Source organism: Xyrauchen texanus, chromosome 30 (assembly GCF_025860055.1).
Source record: "Xyrauchen texanus isolate HMW12.3.18 chromosome 30, RBS_HiC_50CHRs, whole genome shotgun sequence".
Classification (NCBI taxonomy): Eukaryota; Metazoa; Chordata; class Actinopteri; order Cypriniformes; family Catostomidae; genus Xyrauchen; species Xyrauchen texanus.
Window position 1 is genome coordinate 28,521,999 of NC_068305.1, and position 23,554 is coordinate 28,545,552.

At 38.6% G+C, this 23,554-nt stretch overlaps 1 protein-coding gene across 4 annotated transcripts in view; it reads right to left on the minus strand.

The window, feature by feature from the left end:
* Window positions 1-8,818: 8,818 nt before the first annotated feature.
* LOC127623855 (forkhead box protein O3-like) overlaps window positions 8,819-23,554 on the minus strand; it is a 58,647-nt gene continuing 43,911 nt past the window's right edge. For 3 of the 4 annotated variants that reach the window (XM_052098423.1, XM_052098421.1, XM_052098424.1), the window contains exons 4-5: window positions 13,398-14,836; window positions 8,819-13,128 (exon numbers count right to left, since the gene is read on the minus strand). In XM_052098423.1, the coding sequence (XP_051954383.1) occupies window positions 13,412-14,836 (1,425 nt within the window). In that variant the 3' untranslated portion in view covers window positions 8,819-13,128; window positions 13,398-13,411. Of the gene's footprint in view, window positions 13,243-13,397; window positions 14,837-23,554 lie in introns of all 4 variants that reach the window. The other variant, XM_052098422.1, reaches the window with a different exon arrangement.

Here is a 23,554-nt window from a genome sequence, read left to right on the forward strand (position 1 = left end):
TTTATTTGTAAAAATGTTTTCAATTGGAGTCACATAATGCCATGCAAGAAGCAGACGTGTAGGCGACGAGCTCTGCGTACTTTGCTAGTTTTTAGTTATTTAGTGTTATAATCCGGTGAGATTTGTTACACCCTGCTACATATTTGCACTTTCAAGTCAACATGTAAAACAATCCCAATCATCGTGCTCTGGAGATTTTATAAGACACTTACGTGCTCAAGCTGAAACCACTGATGGGACTGCAGACCGGGGACTCTGTTTGAATGGTGCGGCTGGGGAAAATACAGCATCAACTGTCCGACATGTTTGTGATGCTGACGAAAGTTGTCACTGACTTTGAAGGTCTCATTGTAATACGTCAATCAATTACGGTGATAGAAACAAAATTCTCTGAGTTGGTTACAAGAGTGGCAGATGTTGAGAAGCAGATCGATTATCTGGAGTCATCAGAGAGGGAATTTTCTGATAATCCGCTGGTGACCAAAGTTGATTTGGAATACATTTGTGAAAGACTTGAAGATCTTCAGAATAGGAGCCGCAGGAATAACATCCGAATTGTTGGAATTCCTGAGCATTCCAGAGGATTGCAAGAAACTCTTACTTCAACTTAAGATTGCTCTTGAACCGATGTTCATTGGCGTGAGTAAGCTATTTGGTGTTTCTCATCTGAGTGGATTGACTTACTGTACTTACTCTTGACTGTCTGAGGAAGCTGGGTGCCATTTTTGTGTTGGTTCCACCTAGCGGCTGGAGTTTGTTTTGTGGAGTGACACTCATTCAAGAAACTTTTGCATTGAGAGAAGATCGCTTTTACACTGAAGTTCCCGGCCAGTGATAAGGATGACCGCAAAATATATACATGCCTACAACAAGTGATGTCTTTTATAGAGTTGATGGACTTAGGAAATCATGGTGTTTCTTATGTGGCCTCTGATTCAACTTGACCCGTTAAATATCACTTGATTGTCCGAGGAACCGGGACACCTGTTTTGTTTCTTTTTGTGCTGGTTCCGCCTAGCGGCTGGAGATTGTTTTATTGAGGAACATACCTTCGGTACTACTGTGGATGAATCTGCTTGTTCTTTGTGCTTATGCCTTCTATTGGCTGGAGTTTGTTTTACAAAGTATTTTCTGTTATGTAATTTTGCCTCAAAATTTGTATAGTAGCACTGGGATTGAGCAATCTGATGGAAAAGTTGTTGCGGGGACTCTCGTAGGCGTGCATTGACTCTTTGAGTTTAGAGGGATCAGCACCAGTTGTGCTGTCATGTGCAGGGTTAATGTGCACTTTTTTCTTTTTTCTGTTTGTTTTGTTCGGGGGGAAATTGGGGGTTTTATTGTTGCACTAATTCTGAAATGTGGTCTTTATAATTTTGTTTTTGACACACAATTAATTTTTTTTATATTATATCAAAATGGTAAATGTTAATATGAGTGGATTGTCTCTCTCCTCATGGAATGTGAATGGGTTGGGACACCCTATAAAAAGAAGGAAGGTTATTTCTTTTCTTAAGCGTAAGAAATATTATATTGTGTTTCTTCAAGAAACTCATCTTTCCCCACAGGAAGCTGGAAAAATTGGGAACATATGGGGTGGACATTTTTTCTTTAGTGCTGGCTCAAGTAAAAGCAGGGGAGTCATTATATTGATAAATAATCATCTACAATTCAAATTTCTCAAACAGAATAATGATAAATTAGGAAGAGTCATTATTGTTTTAGCTGAAATTCAGGGGCAAAGGTTGATTTTGGCTAATATTTATGCACCTAATGCTGATGATCAGGGATTTTTTTATTGATCTTGAAGGGATGTTGGAAGCTGCTGGCACTCCTCATGATATAATATTGGGAGGAGTCTTTTAATCTATTGATGGCATCATAGTGAAGCAAAAAGAGTGCAAGCCCCCTAGAGCAGCATTGACGCTTCACAGGATGTGTAAAAATATTTTGTTTCTTCTAGATTTTATATATATATATATATATATATATATATATATATATATATATAAAATCTAGAAGAAACAAAATATTTTTACACATCCTGTGAAGCCAATTTTCTACAACAGCGATCAACAACAGATATATATATACATATATATATATATATATATATATATATATATATATATATATATATATATATATATATATATCCCTAATTTCATCTGTTGTTGATCGCTCAATTGGTAACGTTTTAACTCAAATCATGCGTAAATCGTGAGTTTAGAGTTGTTGGAGAAAATATGGAGAAAATAAATCATATAGTTGGTGCTTTAATGTATCCCTTTTGCAAAATCCTGATCCCAAATTGGCCCGGTTGCTAGGGAGGTTAGAGTTACACGGGGTAACCTCCTCATGATCACTATGATGTGGTTTGCTCTCGGTGGGGCACGTGGTGAGTTGTGTGTGGATGCCACGGTGGATGGCGTGAAGCCTCCACATGCGCAATGTCCGCGGTAACGTGATCAACAAGCCACGTGTTAAGATGCGCTGGTTGATGTCTCAGATGCGGAGGGAACTGAGATTCACCCTCCGCCACCCAGATTGAGGTGAGTCACTATGCCACCATGAGGACTTAGAGCACATTGGGAATTGGGCATTCCAAATTGGGAGAAAAAGGGGAATCATAATAATTATTAAAAAAAGCACCAAAGTACGAGAACTCATGGAATTGGAAGTGAATATTAAAAGTGCTGAGGCAGAGCTGAAGCGCCAAACGTTGTCTGATGGCCTCAGAGAAATGACCCGATTGAAATACAGATATAATATTATTTTGAAGGTGGAGTTTTGGCTATTCAGAGCAAGACATACTTTGAGTAGGGGGACAAATCAGGAAAACGTTTGGCTAGATATATAAAACAGAGAGAGTCTTTTTCTACCATTCCCTCAGTGAAATCTGCTGGTGGTGAAATATTTACCTCGGCCATTGATAATAATAATGCTTTTAAAGAATTCTATCTTGATTTCTATAGTTCCGCATCTTTATCTACTAATAAAGATATTAGAAACTTTGTGGAGCCAATAGAACTCCCTAAATTGATGACTGAGCAAAAAATTATCTTGTTTCTGAGATAAGCTTGGAGGAGCCAAAGAGAACTGGCTCCACTTTTGTTAGAAGTTTATACGGAATCATTAAAGAATGGAAAGCTTCCTCCAACCATGACACAACCCCAGATCATTCAGATTTTTTTTAAATACTAGTGAGTGTAAAAGTGTCCATCCAATTTGCCTGATCAAGCTAGATGTAAAAATGTTGTCAAAAATTCTGGCTAACCGATTAAGTAAAGTTATGACTTGTCTTATACATATAGATCAGGTTGGGTTTATTTGGGGCCGAAGGTCTTCTGATAACATCAGGCATCTTATTAATATCATGCAGTTAGTGGCGAACGATCAGACTCCGGTCGTTGCCACCTCACTTGACACCGAAAAGGCATTTGACATGGTAGAATGGGATTATCTATTTAAGTAAAACATTTTTTTTATTAATTTCAGATTATTTTACTCTGGATAGGGGCACCCGGCAGGGTTGCCCTCATTCCCCAATATTGTTCTGTCTTGCCCTGGAACCATTAGCAACCGCAATAAGAAAGGAGGATGATTTTCCAGGAGTGATGGCGGGAGGTCTGGCGTATAAGCTTTTGCTTTACACAGATTGCATTTTATTATTCATCTCCGACCCTACTAGATCTATGCCTTGCCTCCACAGAATTATTAATTCCTTTTATAAGTTCTCAGGATACAGAGTCAACTGGTCTAAATCCAAAGCTTTGGCTCTGACTGCGTACTTTCCAATAACAGCCTTCCATCCGGGCGACTTCCAGCGGCCCAAACAGGACATTAAGTATTTGGGCATTCTATTCCCAGCAAATCTGTGTGATTTAGTTAGAGTTAATTTCGACCCCTTAATAAAATGGTTTTCGAACGATTTGGTTAGGTGGGCTTCATTACATTTATCTGTGATTAGAAAAGTTAAAGTTATTAAAATGAACTATATTCCAAAATTCAACTACCTGCTACAATCTCTCCCTGTAGATGTCCCCCTCTTATTTCAAGCAATTTGATAGCATAGCGAAGTCCTTCATTTGGAATTGTAAGTGTCCCAGGTTACATTTCAATAAGTTACATTAGCCGATTGACAAATGTGGGCTAGACTTACCCCTATTTTGCCACTCCAAAGCCTATCTATTAAACTAACTGGAGAAGTTAAGTCACACCCGTTTTCTCACATTTTCACGCAGTATGGACAAAAGTGTCCTGAATGTTTAATTTGGACATTTATTTAAATGTTGCCTCGAACATATGGTGGAACCTAAAATTATGCATTAATAAGTCCCCTTTCTGCTGGTCAGAGTGAATTGTGAGGGAGGTTAATTCACTCGGTGACCTATATGAGGGTGGAGTGCTGAGATCTTTTGAAAACATGGTTCAACATTTTAGGACTCCCAGATCTCAGTTCTTTAGGTATTTACAGCTGCACCATCTGCTCTGAACTATTTTTGGGAGTAGCATACACCCCCTAAAGCGGCATATACTCTGGAAATGGTGATTATTGCTTTTGGAAAAGGTCTTGAGGCATCAGTGCATTATTCCCTGCTAATTCAGAGTCTGGGTGATGAGCTTTAACTTCTCGCAAGAGAGTGTGGAAGAAAGATTTAAACTTGGTATTGGAGGAGGGATCGTGGGCTAAGATTCAAGAACAGTTATGAATTGATGTGGTTTGATGTTGCATTTTCTTTTATGTCTATGTGATTTGCTGCATGGAATCAATAAAAATTGTTAATAACAAAAACTCTCTCTCTCTCTCTCTCTCTTGTGTTTACATATTTGATGCCACATAACACAAATTATCCAGTAAAATGGTTCTCAATTAGAGTTCTCCGGACATCATTTCCATTTACAGTGGCAGTGCTGCACTCCTACTGTGCATCCTCTCGGTCCTCATTTGGGTAATCTTCTTCAGACCCCTGTAGCAGCTCATCACCAAGTCTTTCGACCAAAGTTGTGTAATACAGCCCCTGCAACAATGATCATCAGTGATGTGTCAAGCTTTGTTCGAAGCCCAATCTGCATGCAAGAAAACCTTTTTTTCCAAACATCAAACACTCTCTCCACAAGACCTCTTGCTGCAATGTGGCAGGAGTTGTAGCGTTTCTACTCTGGTGTTATAGTGTTCAAGAGGGGGGTCATCAGACGACAGGGTTAGCCATTATCGCCTACCAGGTGACTCTGGAATGCATGGCTTTCAAGCAAAGCACACAGGCAGCTATTGTCAAAGATCTTGCTATCATGTGTTGATCGTGGCCATCGAGCCACTATGTTGGTGATTTGGGCATTCTCATCACAAATGACTTAAACATTGCTGAAAAGTAGCCCTTCCTGTTACAAAACAACTCTCAATTTTCTCCAGTGTGCAGTGTGTAATAAAGCCTAATAGTATTTTCATTCGCAGATCCCAGAGTGCTGTACGTCACACTGCTTTGAGGCAGATTGTATTCTACTGCCTAATGGATAGAGAACATGAGATCCCTCCCGCACAGTCTCTCTCTTTTTGCTTCTCTGTCACTCATTTACCATGTCACACTATCCATTTAGCTATGACATCACCACACCATAGCCCAGTTCTCAAATCCCCTTGTCATCAATCCCTCCTCATGCAGCTTTGACCAGTCAGACCTTAGCATTGACAGTCCTGGCCTCACCTGAGGAGTCAGAGATGAAAGCATTCATGGTATCCACATGATTCACAAAATAATCATCCATAACCCCTTTCATAGCACATTATTTAGTTTGTATACACCAGATGTGCGTCATGCCATACACACACCTTGTAATTACTAAATGCTTATGTTGTTACTTATCTGTCATCATAGGCTTAGTGACAAACCCACATGTGAAAGAGAGAAACATCACAAGGCACACTAAGGCTTGGTAGATTATTTTTGTTGTATTATTTTGATATATTCACATTATGGCTGATATAGGCTCATTATAAATGATGCTGTGTTGAAGTTGTGCCTTTTTTTTTTTTACTACCTGTAAGTAATGGGCTATATATACTTTCATGGGTGGATGAAATGTAAAGAAGAAATCTAATTTGCATTGCTAAGTTACATGCTGCTGTGTTGTGTGAAGAACTTGATTAGCAGTGGGCTGTTCTGATGAATTTGGCCTAAACAAACTGGTTCAGTGAGTGCCACACACACACACACACACACACTCACAACCATGAACCAACCTCCTTGTTTGTACAAAAACAATTTTTGCTGGTATGTTTTATTGTTTTTAATACAGTATATACACACAAGAAATCACTGATTTTAGATGTGTTTATGTAATATAATAATATACATAACACACTGTTCTTCAAGTGTGCACAGGCTGAATACCTACAAATTAGCAAACAGAAAGCAGACTGACACCATGGCCCGGATTGTAATTTGGTTTTACAATAAGATTGATCTTAAACCTAATGAATTTTGCTGAAAAAGACCTTGTAACTCTTGATCTCAGATTAGTTTTCTGAGTCAGCATGCTGTACCCACAGCAAACACACCTTGAATACACACATGCACACCCCTGAACCACAGTATTGTCAAAACAGATTTGCCCTTACAGTTATGTAACAACCCCTTGACCTTTGGGTGCGGCGGACAGTGAGTGTGTCTGTGTTTGAGTGGGACAGGTGGGGATTCCAGACATTTATGGCTCCGGCAGGGAGGGACAGTCAACACACTGTTAAGCATTTATCATATATATTGTTGTGAAAGCATTTATTGGCATGTACATACAAGAGATTTATGAACAGGGGGACAACATTTTCCAAATTGGGGGTGCGACAGACTTTGACTGTGCGGGGTGCTTTTACGCTGCTTTCACATGCTCATTGCCAACCTGAATATGAAAAACTAATATTATAATAAAGAGTGTTTTCTTACTCTTAATGATTTTTGTTTTATTTATTTAAAAAAAAAAAAACAGCAACCCCTACTTACCGTGGCACTGCCCTCATCCACACCCACTCCAGCAATGTCCACCACCCACCCATCCTTGTGTTACTCACTCAACCACTGTTTAAGGAAGCTAGTCTCTCCCTCAGTAGACCTGCTCTGCGGGATGCTCGTCTCTCCCTCAGTTTCTGATAGAGGGTGATATCGTATTTTTGATTATTTTTTAGCTGACTTCAGGCCTAAAAATTAGCTAATTGCAAGCTTTAGTAATTCCAGCAGGTTGCAATATAATTGCCTTATAAGTAGGGATGGGTATCATTAGGATTTTATCAATACTATTACTCTGATCGATACTCCTTATCGGTTTGTTTTTGATAAATTATTAAATAATTGATAAAAATATATAATTTTTTAAAAAAATGTTGTTTCTAGAGTAGCAACAGTAATGTTTACAACAGCAAAGTCGCTATATAAACTCAACATCTCACTGGAAACAAATCTAAAATGTCAATAAAATAATTGTATCCAATGGCTGTGAAGCAGGGAAGGCTGTCATCAAGGGGCTGTGTTTGATATCAACTGTGGCGCAACAGACAAAGATGTCCCTCTAGCATGTTTAAAAACAGCAGTTATGTGTGTCATCCGTTACAATCGTTGCACTGTGTCTAGTTTTTTTATGCAATATAGTATGTTCTGGACACATGTGGGTCAAGTTCAGGTGGACCTGTCACTGTCTTTGCTGCCTACATAGCGCCGGGGAAAATTGCGTTGTTTATTTTTTCATTTAGATAGATGTCATATAAAACATTTAAACTTCTCAGCATTGGTAATGTGTCCCACATTAACATAGCTACTCTTTGTCCCACATTTGGTTTGTTGGGATCTGGTCAGCCCTAGAGAGTTTGTGTGTGTGTGTGTGGCACGCAGCTCTGAAACAGAGTAGAGAGGCTGCAGCAGCGTGATTATAAATTACACCAAAACATAAAAAAAAAACGTAATGTCGGAGCTTATTAATACTATGATTTTTAATAAATTAACACCGGGGCCTGTTTAATACCGGGTTTTGGTACCCATCCCTACTTATAAGGGCATTTATATCTATCTATTATATTGATATCTAGTTAAGTGAATGTGCTAACTTTATTTAAATGTTAAACTAGCTAGCTGCAGTTTTATTTGCCAGTCTACACTAGCTCCTCACGTTTGCCTGTCATAACTAGTTCTTCATACTTGTCAATAAATTTGGCCATCGCCTCTGCTTTTTTCGTTCACTTTTGCTCTCTGTTTGCTCGCATTTCTTTTTTGTGCCCCTGATTTTAGCCTTTTGTGAGGCATTTTGACTCTCTAGTCAATCCCCGCTTTGCACAATGCACATTGTGTGTGTTCCGCACATTGATTGGCCAGGTGTTTCAAAATTTTTTTTCGATCAATGTTGATTATCAATTGTATTGAAACTATATTGCAGTGCATTGATATGTACATAGTTTCTCTCTCTCTCTCTCTCTCTCTCTCTCTCTCGTGTTTACATAGTTGACATGCCACATAACACAAATTATCCAGTAAAATGGTTCTCAATTAGAGTTCTCCAGACATAATTTCACTTTTGCTGCCCGCCCCCTAAAATAAAATTTAGCAAACATATTATTTCTTAAAGAATATCGCAAAAGGTCATACCTGTTGTTTACACAGTCAATGAAAATAAGCCAACAGCAAAAACATGCATAGTGTAACAAAATGTGTGCATTTCAAACAAAAGCCACAAAATAGCCTACGAGGAAGCAGTAATATAAATCCATCATGTTGGGACTTGTTGGATGTATAATTTGATGCTTACATTTTAAATAACCACAGCAGACACATATAGCTCAACCAAGCTTTATTTACATATGCACCATTTTTTTTATAAACTAGATTAGAATTCAAAATGGAGTACATAGGAACAAATAAGCACAAACATCTCACAGAGAAACCATATGACTATACGATAAAGAGGTCAAAAAGCAAATGTAATAAGCAGAAGAAGATGCAAAAAGGAAGGCTACGATCAGGGTGATAAGATGCAGGAATTATCACCATGGGTAATCTAAATAACACCTGTAATGTTTAAGGATGCGGCTGGTTGTAAATGGGAAGACAAGTCTCTGTCTCATTATTTGGAAAAACAAGAACTTTGGATTTTTAATTTTTTTTAAAAGGTTCAGCTGTCCTCTATGGATGATTTCCCGACCTATGAATTTATTGCATAAGTTACGTTGTGATTGTGTGCCTGGAAAATGTAATGAATATTAAGGCAGAAGCTGTAGGATGTAGGATCATGCTATAAACCAGGGGTGTCAAACACATGGCTTTGAGAGATGATTTAGGGGGGGAAAAAAAGATTATGTTAAAACAAATTAATTCATTATACCCATATTATGTACTCATATTTATTCTAGCTACAGCAGGATCTTAAAGTGGTAGAGCCTTTCTTTTAATTATGTTCAGCATTAGTAACTCACGCTTACGCACTGTATTTGCGGGTGACAAAACTGTCCCAGGGCAATTCACTTTATTTTCCCACAATTATGTGAGTTGCTTATGGCACTAATGACAACATGGACAGCTGCAAACTAAATTTGGGGGTGATTAATTAATTTTTCAATTGTATTATAAGTCTACACTGAATAATCTAATTATTAGATAGGCTATGAGACATTAATACTGATTTGATGTTGTTATTATAATTATTATTACCAATTTTGTATTTATGGCATCAAAAGGCCTCTTGTAAAGGACATTTGTAAATTCCATGTGCTATATTTTGTTTTACATTAATGTTCATTATCAAAGCAGCACAAAGTTAATTCTGGACTATATTAGCTCAAGAATAGCATGTATTGTGCATGCTATCTCCATGCGTACACCAAGGTTTATCAAATTAAAAGAAAAAATCAGCCCACATAAGGGCTGACATTTAGTCTGATCTGTCCCCTGACTTAAAATGAGATTGACACCCCTGCTATAACCTTATATGGCCAACTCCCAGTGTAACAATTGCATGGTTTTGTTCAGTACATGGATTTTGCCAAATATTTCTGCATTATCAATACATTACATAAGTATAGCAGGATGTACAGTGCTGTGAAAAAGTATTTGCCCCATCCTGATTTCTTCTGTTTTTGTGTACAGTATATCTCATACTAAATTGTTTTAGATCTACAAACGAGATATAACATAAAACAAAGGCAAAATTATCCAATGCAAACAAGGCATGTGTGAAAAAGTATTTGCCCCCTTAGTTACTAAATCCCCAAATCTATAAACTGCATTCATATTGGGGTTCAGCTGAAATAGACACACCCAGGCCTGATTACTGCCAGCCCTGTTCAATCAAATCAACACCAAAATATAACTTTTTCAGCAGCATGAAGTTGGCTAAAAGGTCTCACCCAGTAGCACACTATGCCAAGGTCGAAAGAAATTCCAGAAATGATGAGGAAAAAGGTGATTGAAATACATCAGTCTGGGAAGGGTTACAATGCGATTTCAAAGGCTCTGGGACTCCAAAGAACCACAGAGAGAGCCCTTTTATCCAAATGGAGAAAACTTGGCACAGTAGTGAACCTTCCCACTAGTGGTTAACCTTCTAAAATTTCTCTAAGAGCACAGCGATAAATCATCCAGGAAGTCACAAAAAAACAAGGACAACATCCAAGGAACTGCAGGCCTCTCTCGCATGTTCATGTCTCCATTATCAGAAAGACACTGGCCAAAAATGCCATTAATGAAATAGTGGCAAGTCACAAAAGGACAACATCCAAGGAACAGCAGGCCTCTCGTGCGCATACATAAAGGTCACTGTTCATGTCTCAACTATCAGAAAGACACTGGCCAAAAATGCCATTCATGGAAGAGTGGCAAGGCAAAAACCACTGCTAACCCAGAAGAACATTAAGGCTCATCTGAATTTTGCCAAAACACACCTTGATGATCCTCAAAGCCTTTGGGAGAATGTTTTGTGGACTGATGATTCGAAAGTGGAACTGTTTGGAAGTCAGGTGTCCTGTTACATCTGCCCCAAATCAAACATAGAATTCCACAAAAAGAACATCATACCTACAGTCAAGCATGGTGGTGGTAGTGTGATGGTTTGGGGATGCTTTGCTGCTTCAGGGCCAGGGCAACTTGAAATAATTTAGGGAAACATGAATTCTGCTCTCTCCCAGAAAATCCTAAAGGAGAATGATCGATCATCAGTCTGTGAGTTGAAGCTCATGTGCAACTGGATTATGCAGCAAGACAATGATCCAAAGCACAGAAGTAAGTCCAACTCTGAGTCCAACCCAATTGAGATGCTGTGGCAGGACCTTAAATGGGCTCGAAAACCCTCCAATGTGGCTGAACTAAAGCAGTGCTGTAAAGAAGAGTGGGACAAAATTCCAAAACTGTGAAAGACTGATCTCCAGTTATCGAAGTGTTTGCTTGCAGCTGTTGCTGCTAAAGGTGGCACAACCAGCTATTAAGTTTAAAGGGGCAGTTAGTATTTCACATTGGTGATATTGGTGTTGGATTATATTTTTGCTATAAAAATATATATATTTGTTTACTCGGGTTGCCTTTGTTTTATGTTATATCTCGTTTGTAGATCTAAAACAATAAAAAATGAAAAATACACAACAATAGAAGAAATCAGGAAATATTTTTCACAGCACACTATACATATATATGCATTTCACATTATGCATATGTACATTTACATGCATGCATACATGGCAGTGAAGGGTAAACCTCTTTGAGGAACAAAACACAGAAAATTAGAATTTGTACATGTTGTGATAATTGTGATAATAGTGAGCACAAATGAACAAAAAAAAAAAAACATTTAATAAAGAGACAACCCCCAATAAACACATCAAAAAATTGACAATACAGGATGGATTCCTGTTGTTTTATCTTCTTGCTTTAGAAGAATGTTGTTCATGTTCAAATGTTCATAAAACACTTTTGAAATTGTGTACAGTCAGGTTGCAGTAAATTCAAAGAGTAGGCCCTGATGTTGAAATGGAGGCCCAACTCTCCCCTGAGCAATAGTGATGCATTTTGCATACAGGGACCAAAACGTCCCAGAATTTCACTGTGTTTTGTGATTTTGGCTGCCAGCATCTACAAATTTCAAGTAATTTGGCAAATACACAAAATATAGCTTATTGTTTTTGCTCAGTAAAGATAGCTTCCAGAGGAAAGGCATTTCCACCAATGAATGCTCCCATTATGCTAATAATTTATGTTATGTCCTTGTGGCCAGGGAAACACAGATGCCTTAATAAAGGACAGGGCTCAACACTGATAATTTAGCACCTGTTATGGCATGGAAATGTCCACAAATGCAAGTAAATTTTTATTTATTCATTACTTTTGGCTACATTTAAATGTGAAAATTCCATAGCTTTGCTTTCAAAATAAGATGCCTCCACCTGATAAGCTATCAATTTACCAGCATTTTTTGTACAGTTACAGACATTACACACACGTAATCACTCCTTATCTGGTTATATCCTGCCACAAAATGTATTACTTCAATATTGTTACGAGGCAACTATATTTCAGATTTGGAAATAACTACTGCATGGTAACAGTAAATTAAACACAAAAGCACAGGATGAAGTGCTCTACATTACTCCACCTGAGCTCGGAAATTTTCAAGGATAACTTTCGACCTCCAAGTTGTATTTATATACTGATCAAAGACAACACAGTAAGTGCTTAGAGGATGACAAAACGAACCAATTCTTTAACAAATATGTTAGGTAAAACAGAAAGAGTATAGAGACCCCACCCAAGGAAACTACTTTAATGAAAGAAAAGTTACAACATGCCTCAGTTACTCATTTAAAAATATTTTTTTCTTCTTCACTAACAATGGGATTATTTTAAACACTGCATGTTGTTGCATAATGATCTGTGAGTTCACTGTTAGTTTTTGTTTCTCCATTGGGCAGTCTATTGTTTGAGTCTATGTCTGCTGAACTGTTGGTCCAGTTCTTCAGGGTGTTGCAGTCAGATAGACCTGTAAACAGGAGTATCATCCAGTGCTTAACGCAGACAGCAAACTTGACAAAAAGGGTAGTTCAAGTCTCTGTTTGATTGGTTTTTGTGCAGAATTTTTTTGTAGTTGTCATTCTTATATTTGTTGTTTTCTCTGCAGTTCGGAGCCCAGACAAGAGATAGAGAGAAAGATAAGTAATCTCTGAATTAAATAAATGTTATAACAAACATAATACAAGTCCTGTAGTACAACACAATTTGCAGTAATCTAAAAAGACCAAGAAAAAAAAACACATCAATTTAACAGTGACTCTTGATTATTCATGTCTGTCACCATCACAGTTCTTCATAGTAATATATGATATTAATTTGCCTTTTGTTTCTTCATGACATGTACAGCTATGACTTTGCATTTTTGCTTACCTATGTGACAGCTGTCAGCCGGGTACCCAGCTTTGATTGGACTGCTTTGTCCCGGTGAAGTTTCCCACAGGATTCAGACTAACAGCATTTTGCACCAATGCATCAAAGTTAAAATCCAGTCCATCAGAGTCCATTAGTTCTGAACGGATTATTGAATCCACGTCACAATCCAGACTCCCGTTAAAAATGTCAAGGTCCAAGTCTGAGGGAAAACGGTCTGTTCCTGAGGGGTGACAGATCCCCATCCCATTACTTCCATTCAGCCCACAGTAAAGTGAAGTCTCAGTCATCATCATGGAGGACTGTGGCTGTAAATGCTGCTTTGCAGAGACTAAATTATTAGCATTATTAGCAAGACTTTGCACCCTGTTGTTGGAGAGGGAACACAAAGAACCCTGGGCACTGGACCCCTGATGATGTTGCTTGTTCTGGAGATGGCTGCTTCGCCCATTTAGCACAGAACTGAATGATGACATCATGGGATCATTACGGAGCATGAGGCCATTGCGAAGGCGGGCATTTTGAGAGGTGACTGCAGCACTGGCCTGTGATATGAGTGGGTCTGACTGCGTCATCATGACATCACTATGACTGTGAGAGACCAACAAATCAGAGTTCAGCAGCTCTTGAAGAGAGTTCCCAAAACAAGAAATGCTAGAGAATGATGTTTGCTTGTTTTCCTGGATGGTCTGCATAGGTGTCTGACGTAGCCCTCCAGTCGAAGGCCCAAAAATGGGGTTAGTGAATCCTCCACTGTGGTTGCCCACAGTTTGGGATGAAGTGCAGCTGGGGGGAGATGCTGCATTTTTAGATCCAAAACTAAAAGCAGAAGAACTTTGAACTGCCTGCACTTGTGTAGTGATATTGTCCAAAAGATCGTCCATTAGGTTGTCAGCCTCATTGAGATTCATTGTTCCAGTCAGGTCCGCTAGCCCTGGAAGTTCAGCTGGGCAGGTTTTGGAGTTGGATGAGGAGTACGAGGGAGGAGAGAGGCTGCTGGGGCTGGAGTAGAGCATTGGAGAAAGGGGTGGACCATCTGGGACATCATCAAGCTCTGGGTTGGCCAGAATGGGTGACAGACGTCCACTCAGTGTGCTAGCATTGGAGTTAGTTCGAGAGCGGAAGTCAGTCCAACATGATTCCAGTTCATCACTGCTACGGGAAGTGGGACTTCCTGGCCACTTGGAAAGACCACCACCAGAAACATTCTCCAGTGAACCCTCTCGGGCAGCCTGAAGTGCTGCCTTTTTCTTAGCCGCACGCCCTCGTGCACTCTTGGTGTATTTGTTACCATTGTCCATGGAGACTGCCCGTCGCCTTGGTGCTTTGCCTCCCCGCCCCCCTTCAGGATTGATCATCCACCAAGAGCTCTTTCCAGTTCCCTCATTTTGTACACGGATGAAACGGCTGTGCAAGGACAGATTATGCCGGATAGAGTTCTATAGAGAGAGCAACAGAGACCACAGAAAAAAAGGTGGTTATGAATCAGTCACCAACACATGATTCATAAAATAAGCAATTTCCATTTTATTATTCCATTTATCAGGCATTTCTTTTTTGTTTTCTCTCCAAAGTGACTTTTAGAACTTCCATTAACCTCTTTTGCCTCCTCAGATCTTCCTTCAGCTTTATACTGGTACACAAACAGACACTCTCATATATAGCTTACATCTCAAGTCTTGCGTACGCCTAGAACTGCATGTGTTACTACACAAGTCAGCTTTGTTGAGGAAAGACATTAAGATCTTTACAGATCATACAGACCATTGATGAAGCACAAAAGAGACCAAAATAATGCTCCTTTCATGGCAGCCAAAGTCATCTGAAGAACAGTTACTTTTCAGTGCTAGTGAATAGGAAACCAGTGGAAAATAGATGCCATTGTGTATTAAGTATACAATGTGATCTCGAGAGGCTGAGAAAGCATAATGTGCCCTGTAACTATAGTAACTTAGCAGAGGAAACGTTTTACAGCCAGTAACCTTGGCAGAACAGACGGGTTGCATTTTCTAAAATCTATTTTTCCCTTAGTGATGGGGTAGGCTGCACAGGGCTACACTTTTTTCATTCACTTTGAAATGAAACTGAACAATAGTGATTCAATATATTAGAGTATCATATATTTTAGTATCATTCTATACATTCCAAATTCTAAAAAGTACTAAAAATGAACTAAACTTCAGCTTAGTTCATGTCACCCGATGAATACATTTCATGCTAAACCAAAGTACCATTACATGTCTCACAAGATATGTGTTTGTGTGTGTTGAGCTAAGATGAGTGATGCCACGGATACTAGTGTTTACTGTGCCAAGTCTCTCTAGAGTTTAATGACATAATGTTTGTGTGCATGAGCATGTGTGTGAGGGAAAAGAGGTGGAAGGGTATGACTTAAACCTCAATGGAGCAACATGTTGTGAATGAAGTAATTAAGAACTATTCATTATCTTGCTCCGCTTGTTTGGCAGCTCTAAATGAACGTATGCCAATGACATTCATTTTTCCTTATATTCCACTACTTTGAATGCCTTTACCTTCCCTTTTTTAACTGCTTATTTATCTTTATTACGTTATCCTTTTCTGGGTAGGGCCCTCAGGAGAAGAGCTTTTTAATTGCTTAAGAGTGTGTTTATTATTATTGTGTGTGTGTGTGTGTGTGTGCATGTGTGTGTGTGTTAATTGCCAATGTATCAGTCTCTGTGCCTTTTCTGATAGCAACACTTGCTGTCTTAAAGGAACTCAACTGCCCTGCACTACCATAAAATATAGCATAGCATGCAGAAGCTGCAAAAGGCTTGGATTCCTATCCCTCCTCTCACTCCATTTGTACATCTACATGACATATTGTGTAAGTAGCCCTCCAGCTCAAAATAAATAAATAAATAAAATACATACACAGTACATAGTCAATCAAATTAATGTGCTCAATGTGGTCTACATAAAAATTATGAGATGCAAAAGAGCACACACCGTGCTAAACCTATTATTATCCTCTCATTTGGAAAACAATACTCACTCTTTCCTTAATCTACAAAGCTCATCCCTTTCACCCTGAAACTAATGAGGTTCTAACACATTGCCTTTTTGTAATCCTAAAAGGATTACATCAAATCTAAACAATACCAGTTTTCACATATTATGTTTACATTTCACCCATGTTTTGTGTAAATGTCTAATCAGTTTGAATGTAAAGTATCTTTCTGTGTGTGTGTGTGTTGGGGAGGTTGTTAACTGAGCGCCCAGCTGCACACCGAATCTCTCTGGAACACAGAGACCTTTTTGTCCGTCAGCAACATGTGGTAACAATCCATCAATGTCAGCAGCCACGCAAATGCACACACATGCAACTATGCCTTCACTCACATTATTTTTTCTGCATGAGAGATGAAGAGTAGTGAGTATGTTTTGGTTATCTGGAGCTCTCTGTGAATATATTATTGTGTTATGGCTAGAAATGTAAATATATATATATATATATATATATATATATATATATATATATATATATATATATATTTAATGTTAGGAAGCCAGTGCCTCCACAAATCCGAGAAGGCACTTGCAGATAATTCAACCAAAGCGAACCAAAACTGCAGCAGCCCTTTAAATTGTGAGTAAATCACTCACATTTGTGACCAAAATGCGTGTTATGCGACTAAAATGGTGCAACTAAAATTGGTAAAATTGTTCAAACTTTTCTACGGACTGTTTTCACAACATTCTCAGTTTTAAAGCATAGCTTTCAGTAATGCACCTGTTGGATGTCTGTTAGATGGAAAAAGTGTTGCAAAACTTGAGCAGTTGTATATCTGAATTTGAAGACGTGTATAATAAATATTTGTACAAGCAAGTCAACAGTGACATGCACAGACCTTAGCAGGGGTGAAAGGACATGGACAGAGTGTGAACAGAAATCTGCCGTCAATAGTTGTTGAGTGGTGGGTGGGGGAAAGGGTGGTGCGGCAATAGTTGTTGGGGGGGTTAAAGACACTGTAGTAAAGACACCTCCGCTTAAATCTCTGTACTTTTAAAGGCACCTCCGCTTAAAAGGGTACCGTTAGATTTGTAGCCCCCGTTCTCTGCATGGCAGTGCAAGTCAATACACATTATACAAATAATATTTTCCTTTTGCTTTATTCTGTGTATTGTGTGTCCAAAGACAAGACCCAGGCACTTAAATTTTATGTCTCTTTCTGTTATTTACAGTCAGCTGGTGATCAAAAATATAAAAAGAAACATCAATTCTGATCAAAAAGAAACATCAATTCAAATCATACATTGCAAAGACGAGGGAACGACAACCATGCAAGTTCTCTCTCGTGCACTGTGCTCATTCAACCGTATATATTCTCTCTGAAGCTGCTGGTTCTTTTTAACTCTTTCCCCGCCAAACACGGAATTTTCCGTGTTTTATGAAAAAACGCTTCCCCGCCAAACACGGAATTTTCCGTGTTTTATGAAAAAACGCTTCCCCGCCAAACACGGAATTTTCCGGGTTTCCGTGTTTTAGGTGTTATACGGTAAGGAAGACCCCTCCGCATGTTTTGAAAGAGTACGCAACTCTTTGATCAAAGAAACAGACTGCGATCGTCTCAAACATGAAGAAGTGGAGTATTGAGAAGCTCAAAATATCAGACATAAACATGCCTTTTTATCAGCTTTTTGTCTGAAATGTTTTTTGACAAAACCGACCTCTGTTCAAGTCGCAATAAAAAAAGAACAAATGAAGATAAAATAAAATCGTTTTTTTTGCCTAAAAGCAGAGGCTCAGCTCTTTATTGTGATTTATAGCATCTTCATATATTCATGGAAGAAAATATTCTGCGGGCCATTAAAGTTTAGCGAAAATCGTCAAAAACCCTGGCGGTGGCTGGCAACTTTTTTTTTTTTACCATTTTAGCGCTTGTTATACATATCAAGGTAAGCTCAATGTAAATCGCACAAGTGTATATAAACAAACATGTTAAACATTTTTGTAATGTTGTAAGTATAATCATTGTAAATACATGCATATTTAAAAGGTACAATCATACATTGTGAAATATTTAACTTCAGAAAACACTGTAAATATTAAAGAGTTTATTATTAAGGTTTTGGTAATTTAATTTATTAATTTATTGCATAGTGGTTTTCATATAGTAGCAATTAAATTATAATTTTTCTAATATAATTATTGAATAATTATAATGTGTAATTTTATTTTCATTATTAGGTTCCAACCTTGTGAATATTTTGATAAAAATGTGTATGAAATTTAAAACAGTGACAACAGCTTGTGACATTATTCAAAATGCAATTTCATGACATCATATACACTGATCAGACACAACATTAAAACCACTGACAGATGAAGTGAATAACATTTATCATCTCATTATATTGGTACCTGTCAAGGGGTGGGATATATTAGGCAGCAAATGAACAGTCAGTTCTTGTATTTCATGTGTTGGAAGCAGGAAAAATTGTTAATCGTAAGGATCTGAGCGACTTTGACAAGAGCAAAATTATGATGGCTTGATGACTGGGTCAGAGAATCTCCAAAATGGCAGGTCTTGTGGGTTGTTCCCGGAATGCAGTGGTTATTACCTACCAAAAGTGGTCCAAAGAAGGACAACCAGTGAACCAGTGAAGGCTAGCCCGTCTGGTCCAATCCCACAGAAGACCTACTGTAGCACAAATTGCTGAAAAACATTTTTCTGGCCATGATAGAAAGGTGTCAGAACACACAGTGCATCATAGCTTACATCATATGGGGTTGCGTAGCAGCAGACTGATAAGAGTGCCCATGCTGACTCTTGTCCACTGCTGAAAGCACAGACAATGGGCATGTGAGCGTCAGAACTGGATGATGGAGCAATGGAAGAAGGTGGCCTGGTCTGATGAATCACGTTTTCTTTTAGATCATGTGGACGGCCAGATGCGTGTGCGTCATTTACCTGGGGAAGAGATGGCCTCTTTCAGCAGGATAATGTGCCCTGCCACACTGCAAAAAATTTTCAGGAATGGTTTGAGGAACATGACAAAGAGTTCAAGGTGTTGACTTGGCCTCCAAATTCCCCAGATCTCAATCTGATTGAGTATCTATGAGATGTGCTGGACCAACAAGTCCGATCCATCGAGGCCCCACTTCGCAACTTACAGGACTTAAAGGATCTGCTGCTAACGTCTTGGTGCCAGATACCAGAGGACACCTTTAGAAGTCTTATGGACTCCATGACTTGAGGGGTCAGAGCTGTTTTGGCACAACATGATATTAGGCAGGTGGTTTTAATGTTGTGGCTGATCGGTGTAAATTGATAGAATGTGAAATTTGTGCATCTTTACACAAGCTAAAATGTGATTAAAATGATCAAAAGTGAAATATAAAATAAAATGTACAATATTGCATACTATATTGCGTAAAGTAATATATATGAAAACGATATATATGTGAAGATGCCCCCTTCTCTAGTTAATTAATATCTTTTTCAGTTTTCTGTTTCATTACACTAACTGTTCATGTTGTCAAAAGTCTGGTGAAAATAAAATTTACTAGCTAATAGTGATTCCCCCCCCCCATTTGAATATTGAGATCTAATTGAATAAAGAATAGGGGTGTAACAATCCATTGATCTGCATCAATGCATTGATCAATTAACCAACAATGAAATCTCATTGATACAAAGATCGATGTTTATTTTTTTAAGATGCACCTTTATTTTAACACTCTAATACCAGCCACATCTGTACGCATTTCTGTCAAGCGATACAGCAACCTTATGATATTCATCTCACTTTATAAGTGCTAAATATGCTTCTCATGTGGGACATGGATGGCACGTAGCAGCTCACATACACAATTAAATCGGGCTTCCCTCAATATGGAGGTGCACGCAACACATTTGAATTCTACATGAGAATTTTCGCTTTTAAAATGCTTTGGAGCAATTCAACCATGTCAAATGACTAAAGAGCCCTGATATTCTGAACAGCGCTGAAGGAGAGAGAAAACGCCTGCCTTGTTGCACCAACATCAATTACAAGACTTTTCACATCTTCACGTCAACACCCTTACTAACATTTATCACAGTAAACTAACAGAATTTTTCAATACAACCGTGGAAGATGTAGCCAAGAAAAAACACGGATAGCATAGCACATTCTTCCTGTCATGGGTATGCAAGTATTTTGGATCGAAAGACTTGCTTGACTATCGCATATGGCAAATTGTCACAGTAGTGTTTACCTCATTCAACAAGGCAATGAGCTGTCATCAAATTATTGATGATCACTTGTATGTGATTGTATGACTAATATATATATATATATATATATATATATATATATATATATATATATATATATATATATATATATTTATATTACATTACACATATACATATAGAGTCAGGTCCATAAATATTGGGACATCGACACAATTCTAATCTTTTTGGCTCTATACACCACCACAATGGATTTGAAATGAAACTAAGAAACAACAAGATGTGCTTTAACTGCAGACTTTCAGCTTTAATTTGAGGGTATCTACATCCAAATCAGGTGAATGGTGTAGGAATTACAACAGTTTGTATATGTGCCTCCCACTTTTTAAGAGACTTCAAGACTGAAGTCTGGAACGCATAGACATCACCAGATGCTGGATTTCATCCCTGGTGATGCTCTGCCAGGCCTCTACTGCAACTGTCTTCAGTTCCTGCTTGTTCTTGGGGCATTTTCCCTTCAGTTTTGTCTTCAGCAAGTGAAATGCATGCTCAATCTGATTCAGGTCAGGTGATTGACTTGGCCATTGCATAACATTCCACTTCTTTCCCTTAAAAAACTATTTGGTTGCTTTCACAGTATGCTTCGGGTCATTGTCCATCTGTACTGTGAAGCGCCGTCCAATGAGTTCTGAAGCATTTGGCTGAATATGAGCAGATAATATTGCCCGAAACACTTCAGAATTCATCCTGCTGCTTTTGTCAGCAGTCACATCATCAATAAATACAAGAGAACCAGTTCCATTGGCAGCCATACATGCCCACGCCATGACACTACCACCACCATGCTTCACTGATGAGGTGGTATGCTTTGGATCATGAGCAGTTCCTTTCCTTCTCCATACTCTTCTCTTCCCATCACTCTGGTACAAGTTGATCTTTATCTCATCTGTCCATAGGATGTTGTTCCAGAACTGTGAAGGCTTTTTTAGATGTTGTTTGGCAAACTCTAATCTGGCCTTCCTGTTTTTGAGGCTCACCAATGGTTTACATCTTGTGGTGAACCCTCTGTATTCACTCTGGTGAAGTCTTCTCTTGATTGTTGACTTTGACACACATACACTTACCTCCTGGAGAGTGTTCTTGATCTGGCCAACTGTTGTGAAGGGTGTTTTCTTCACCAGGGAATGAATTCTTCGGTCATCCACCACAGTTGTTTTCTGTGGTCTTCCGGGTCGTTTGGTGTTGCTGAACTCACCGGTGCGTTCTTTCTTTTTAAGAATGTTCCAAACAGTTGATTTGGCCACACCTAATGTTTTTGCTATCTCTCTGATGGGTTTGTTTTGATTTTTCAGCCTAATGATGGCTTGCTTCACTGATAGTGACAGCTCTTTGGATCTCATATTGAGAGTTGACAGCAACAGATTCCAAATGCAAATAGCACACTTGAAATGAACTCTGGACCTTTTATCTGCTCCTTGTAAATGGGATAATGAGGGAATAACACACACCTGGCCATGGAACAGCTGAGCAGCCAATTGTCCCATTACTTTTGGTCCCTTAAAAAGTGGGAGGGACATATACAAACTGTTGTAATTCCTACACCGTTCACCTAATTTGGATGTAAATACCCTCAAATTAAAGCTGACAGTCTGCAGTTAAAGCACATCTTGTTTATTTCATTTCAAATCCATTGTGGTGGTGTATAGAGCCAAAAAGATTAGAATTGTGTCAATGTCCCAATATTTATGGACCTGACTGTATATAAAGTTTACATACACCTTAGCCAAATACATATAAACTCATCGTTTTTCACAATTCCTGATATTTAATCATATACAATATTCTCTGTCTTAGGTCAGTTAGGGTCACTACTTTATTTTAAGAATGTGAAATGTCAGAATAATAGTAGAGAGAATGATTTATTTCAGCTTTTATTGCTTTCATCACATTCCCAGTGGGTCAGAAGCTTACATACACTTTGTTAGTATTTGGTAGCATTGCCTTTAAATTGTTCAATTTAAAACGTTTTTTTTTTTTTTTTTACATTTTGGGTAGCCTTCCACAGGCTTTTCATTTCTTCCAAAATGTTGCTGGAATTTTGGCCCATTCCTCCAGACAGAACTGGTGTAACGGAGTCAGGTTTGTAGGCCTCCTTGCTTGCACGCTTTTTCTGTTCTGCCCACAAATTTTCTATCGGATTGAGGTCAAAGATTTGTGATGGCCACTCCAATACCTTGACTTTGTTGTCCTTAAGCTATTTTGCCACAACTTCAGAGGTATGCTTCATGTCATCCATTTGGAAGACCCATTTGCAACCGAGATTTAACCTCCTGGCTGATGTTTTGAAATTTTGCTTCAACATATCCACATAATTTTCCTTCCTCGTGATGCCACCTATTTTGTAAAGTGCACCAGTCCCTCCTGCAGCTAAGCACCCCCACAACATGATGCTGCCATGCTTCATGGTTTGGATAGTGTTCTTCGCCTCGCAAGCCTCACCACTTTTCCTCCAAACATAACGATGGTTATTATGGCCAAACAGTGAAATATTTGTTTCATCAGACCAGAGATAATTTTTCCAAAAAGTAAGATCTTTGTCCCTATGTGCACATGCAAACTGTAGTCTGGCTTTTTCCTTGCTGAGCACCCTTTCAGGTTATATCGATATAGGACTCGTTTTACTGTGGATATAGATACTTGTCTACCTGTTTCCTCCAGCATCTTCACACGGTTCTTTGCTGTTGTTCTGGGATTGATTTGCACTTTTCACACCAAACACAATTTTTCACCAAACCACATTCATCTCTAGGAGACAGAATGCATCTCCTTCCTGAGCAGTATGATGTCTTTGTGGCCTCATGGTGTTTATACTTGCATACTATTGTTTGTACAGATGAAAATGGCTCCTTCAGACGTTTGGAAATTGCTACCAAGGATGAACCAGACTTGAGGAGG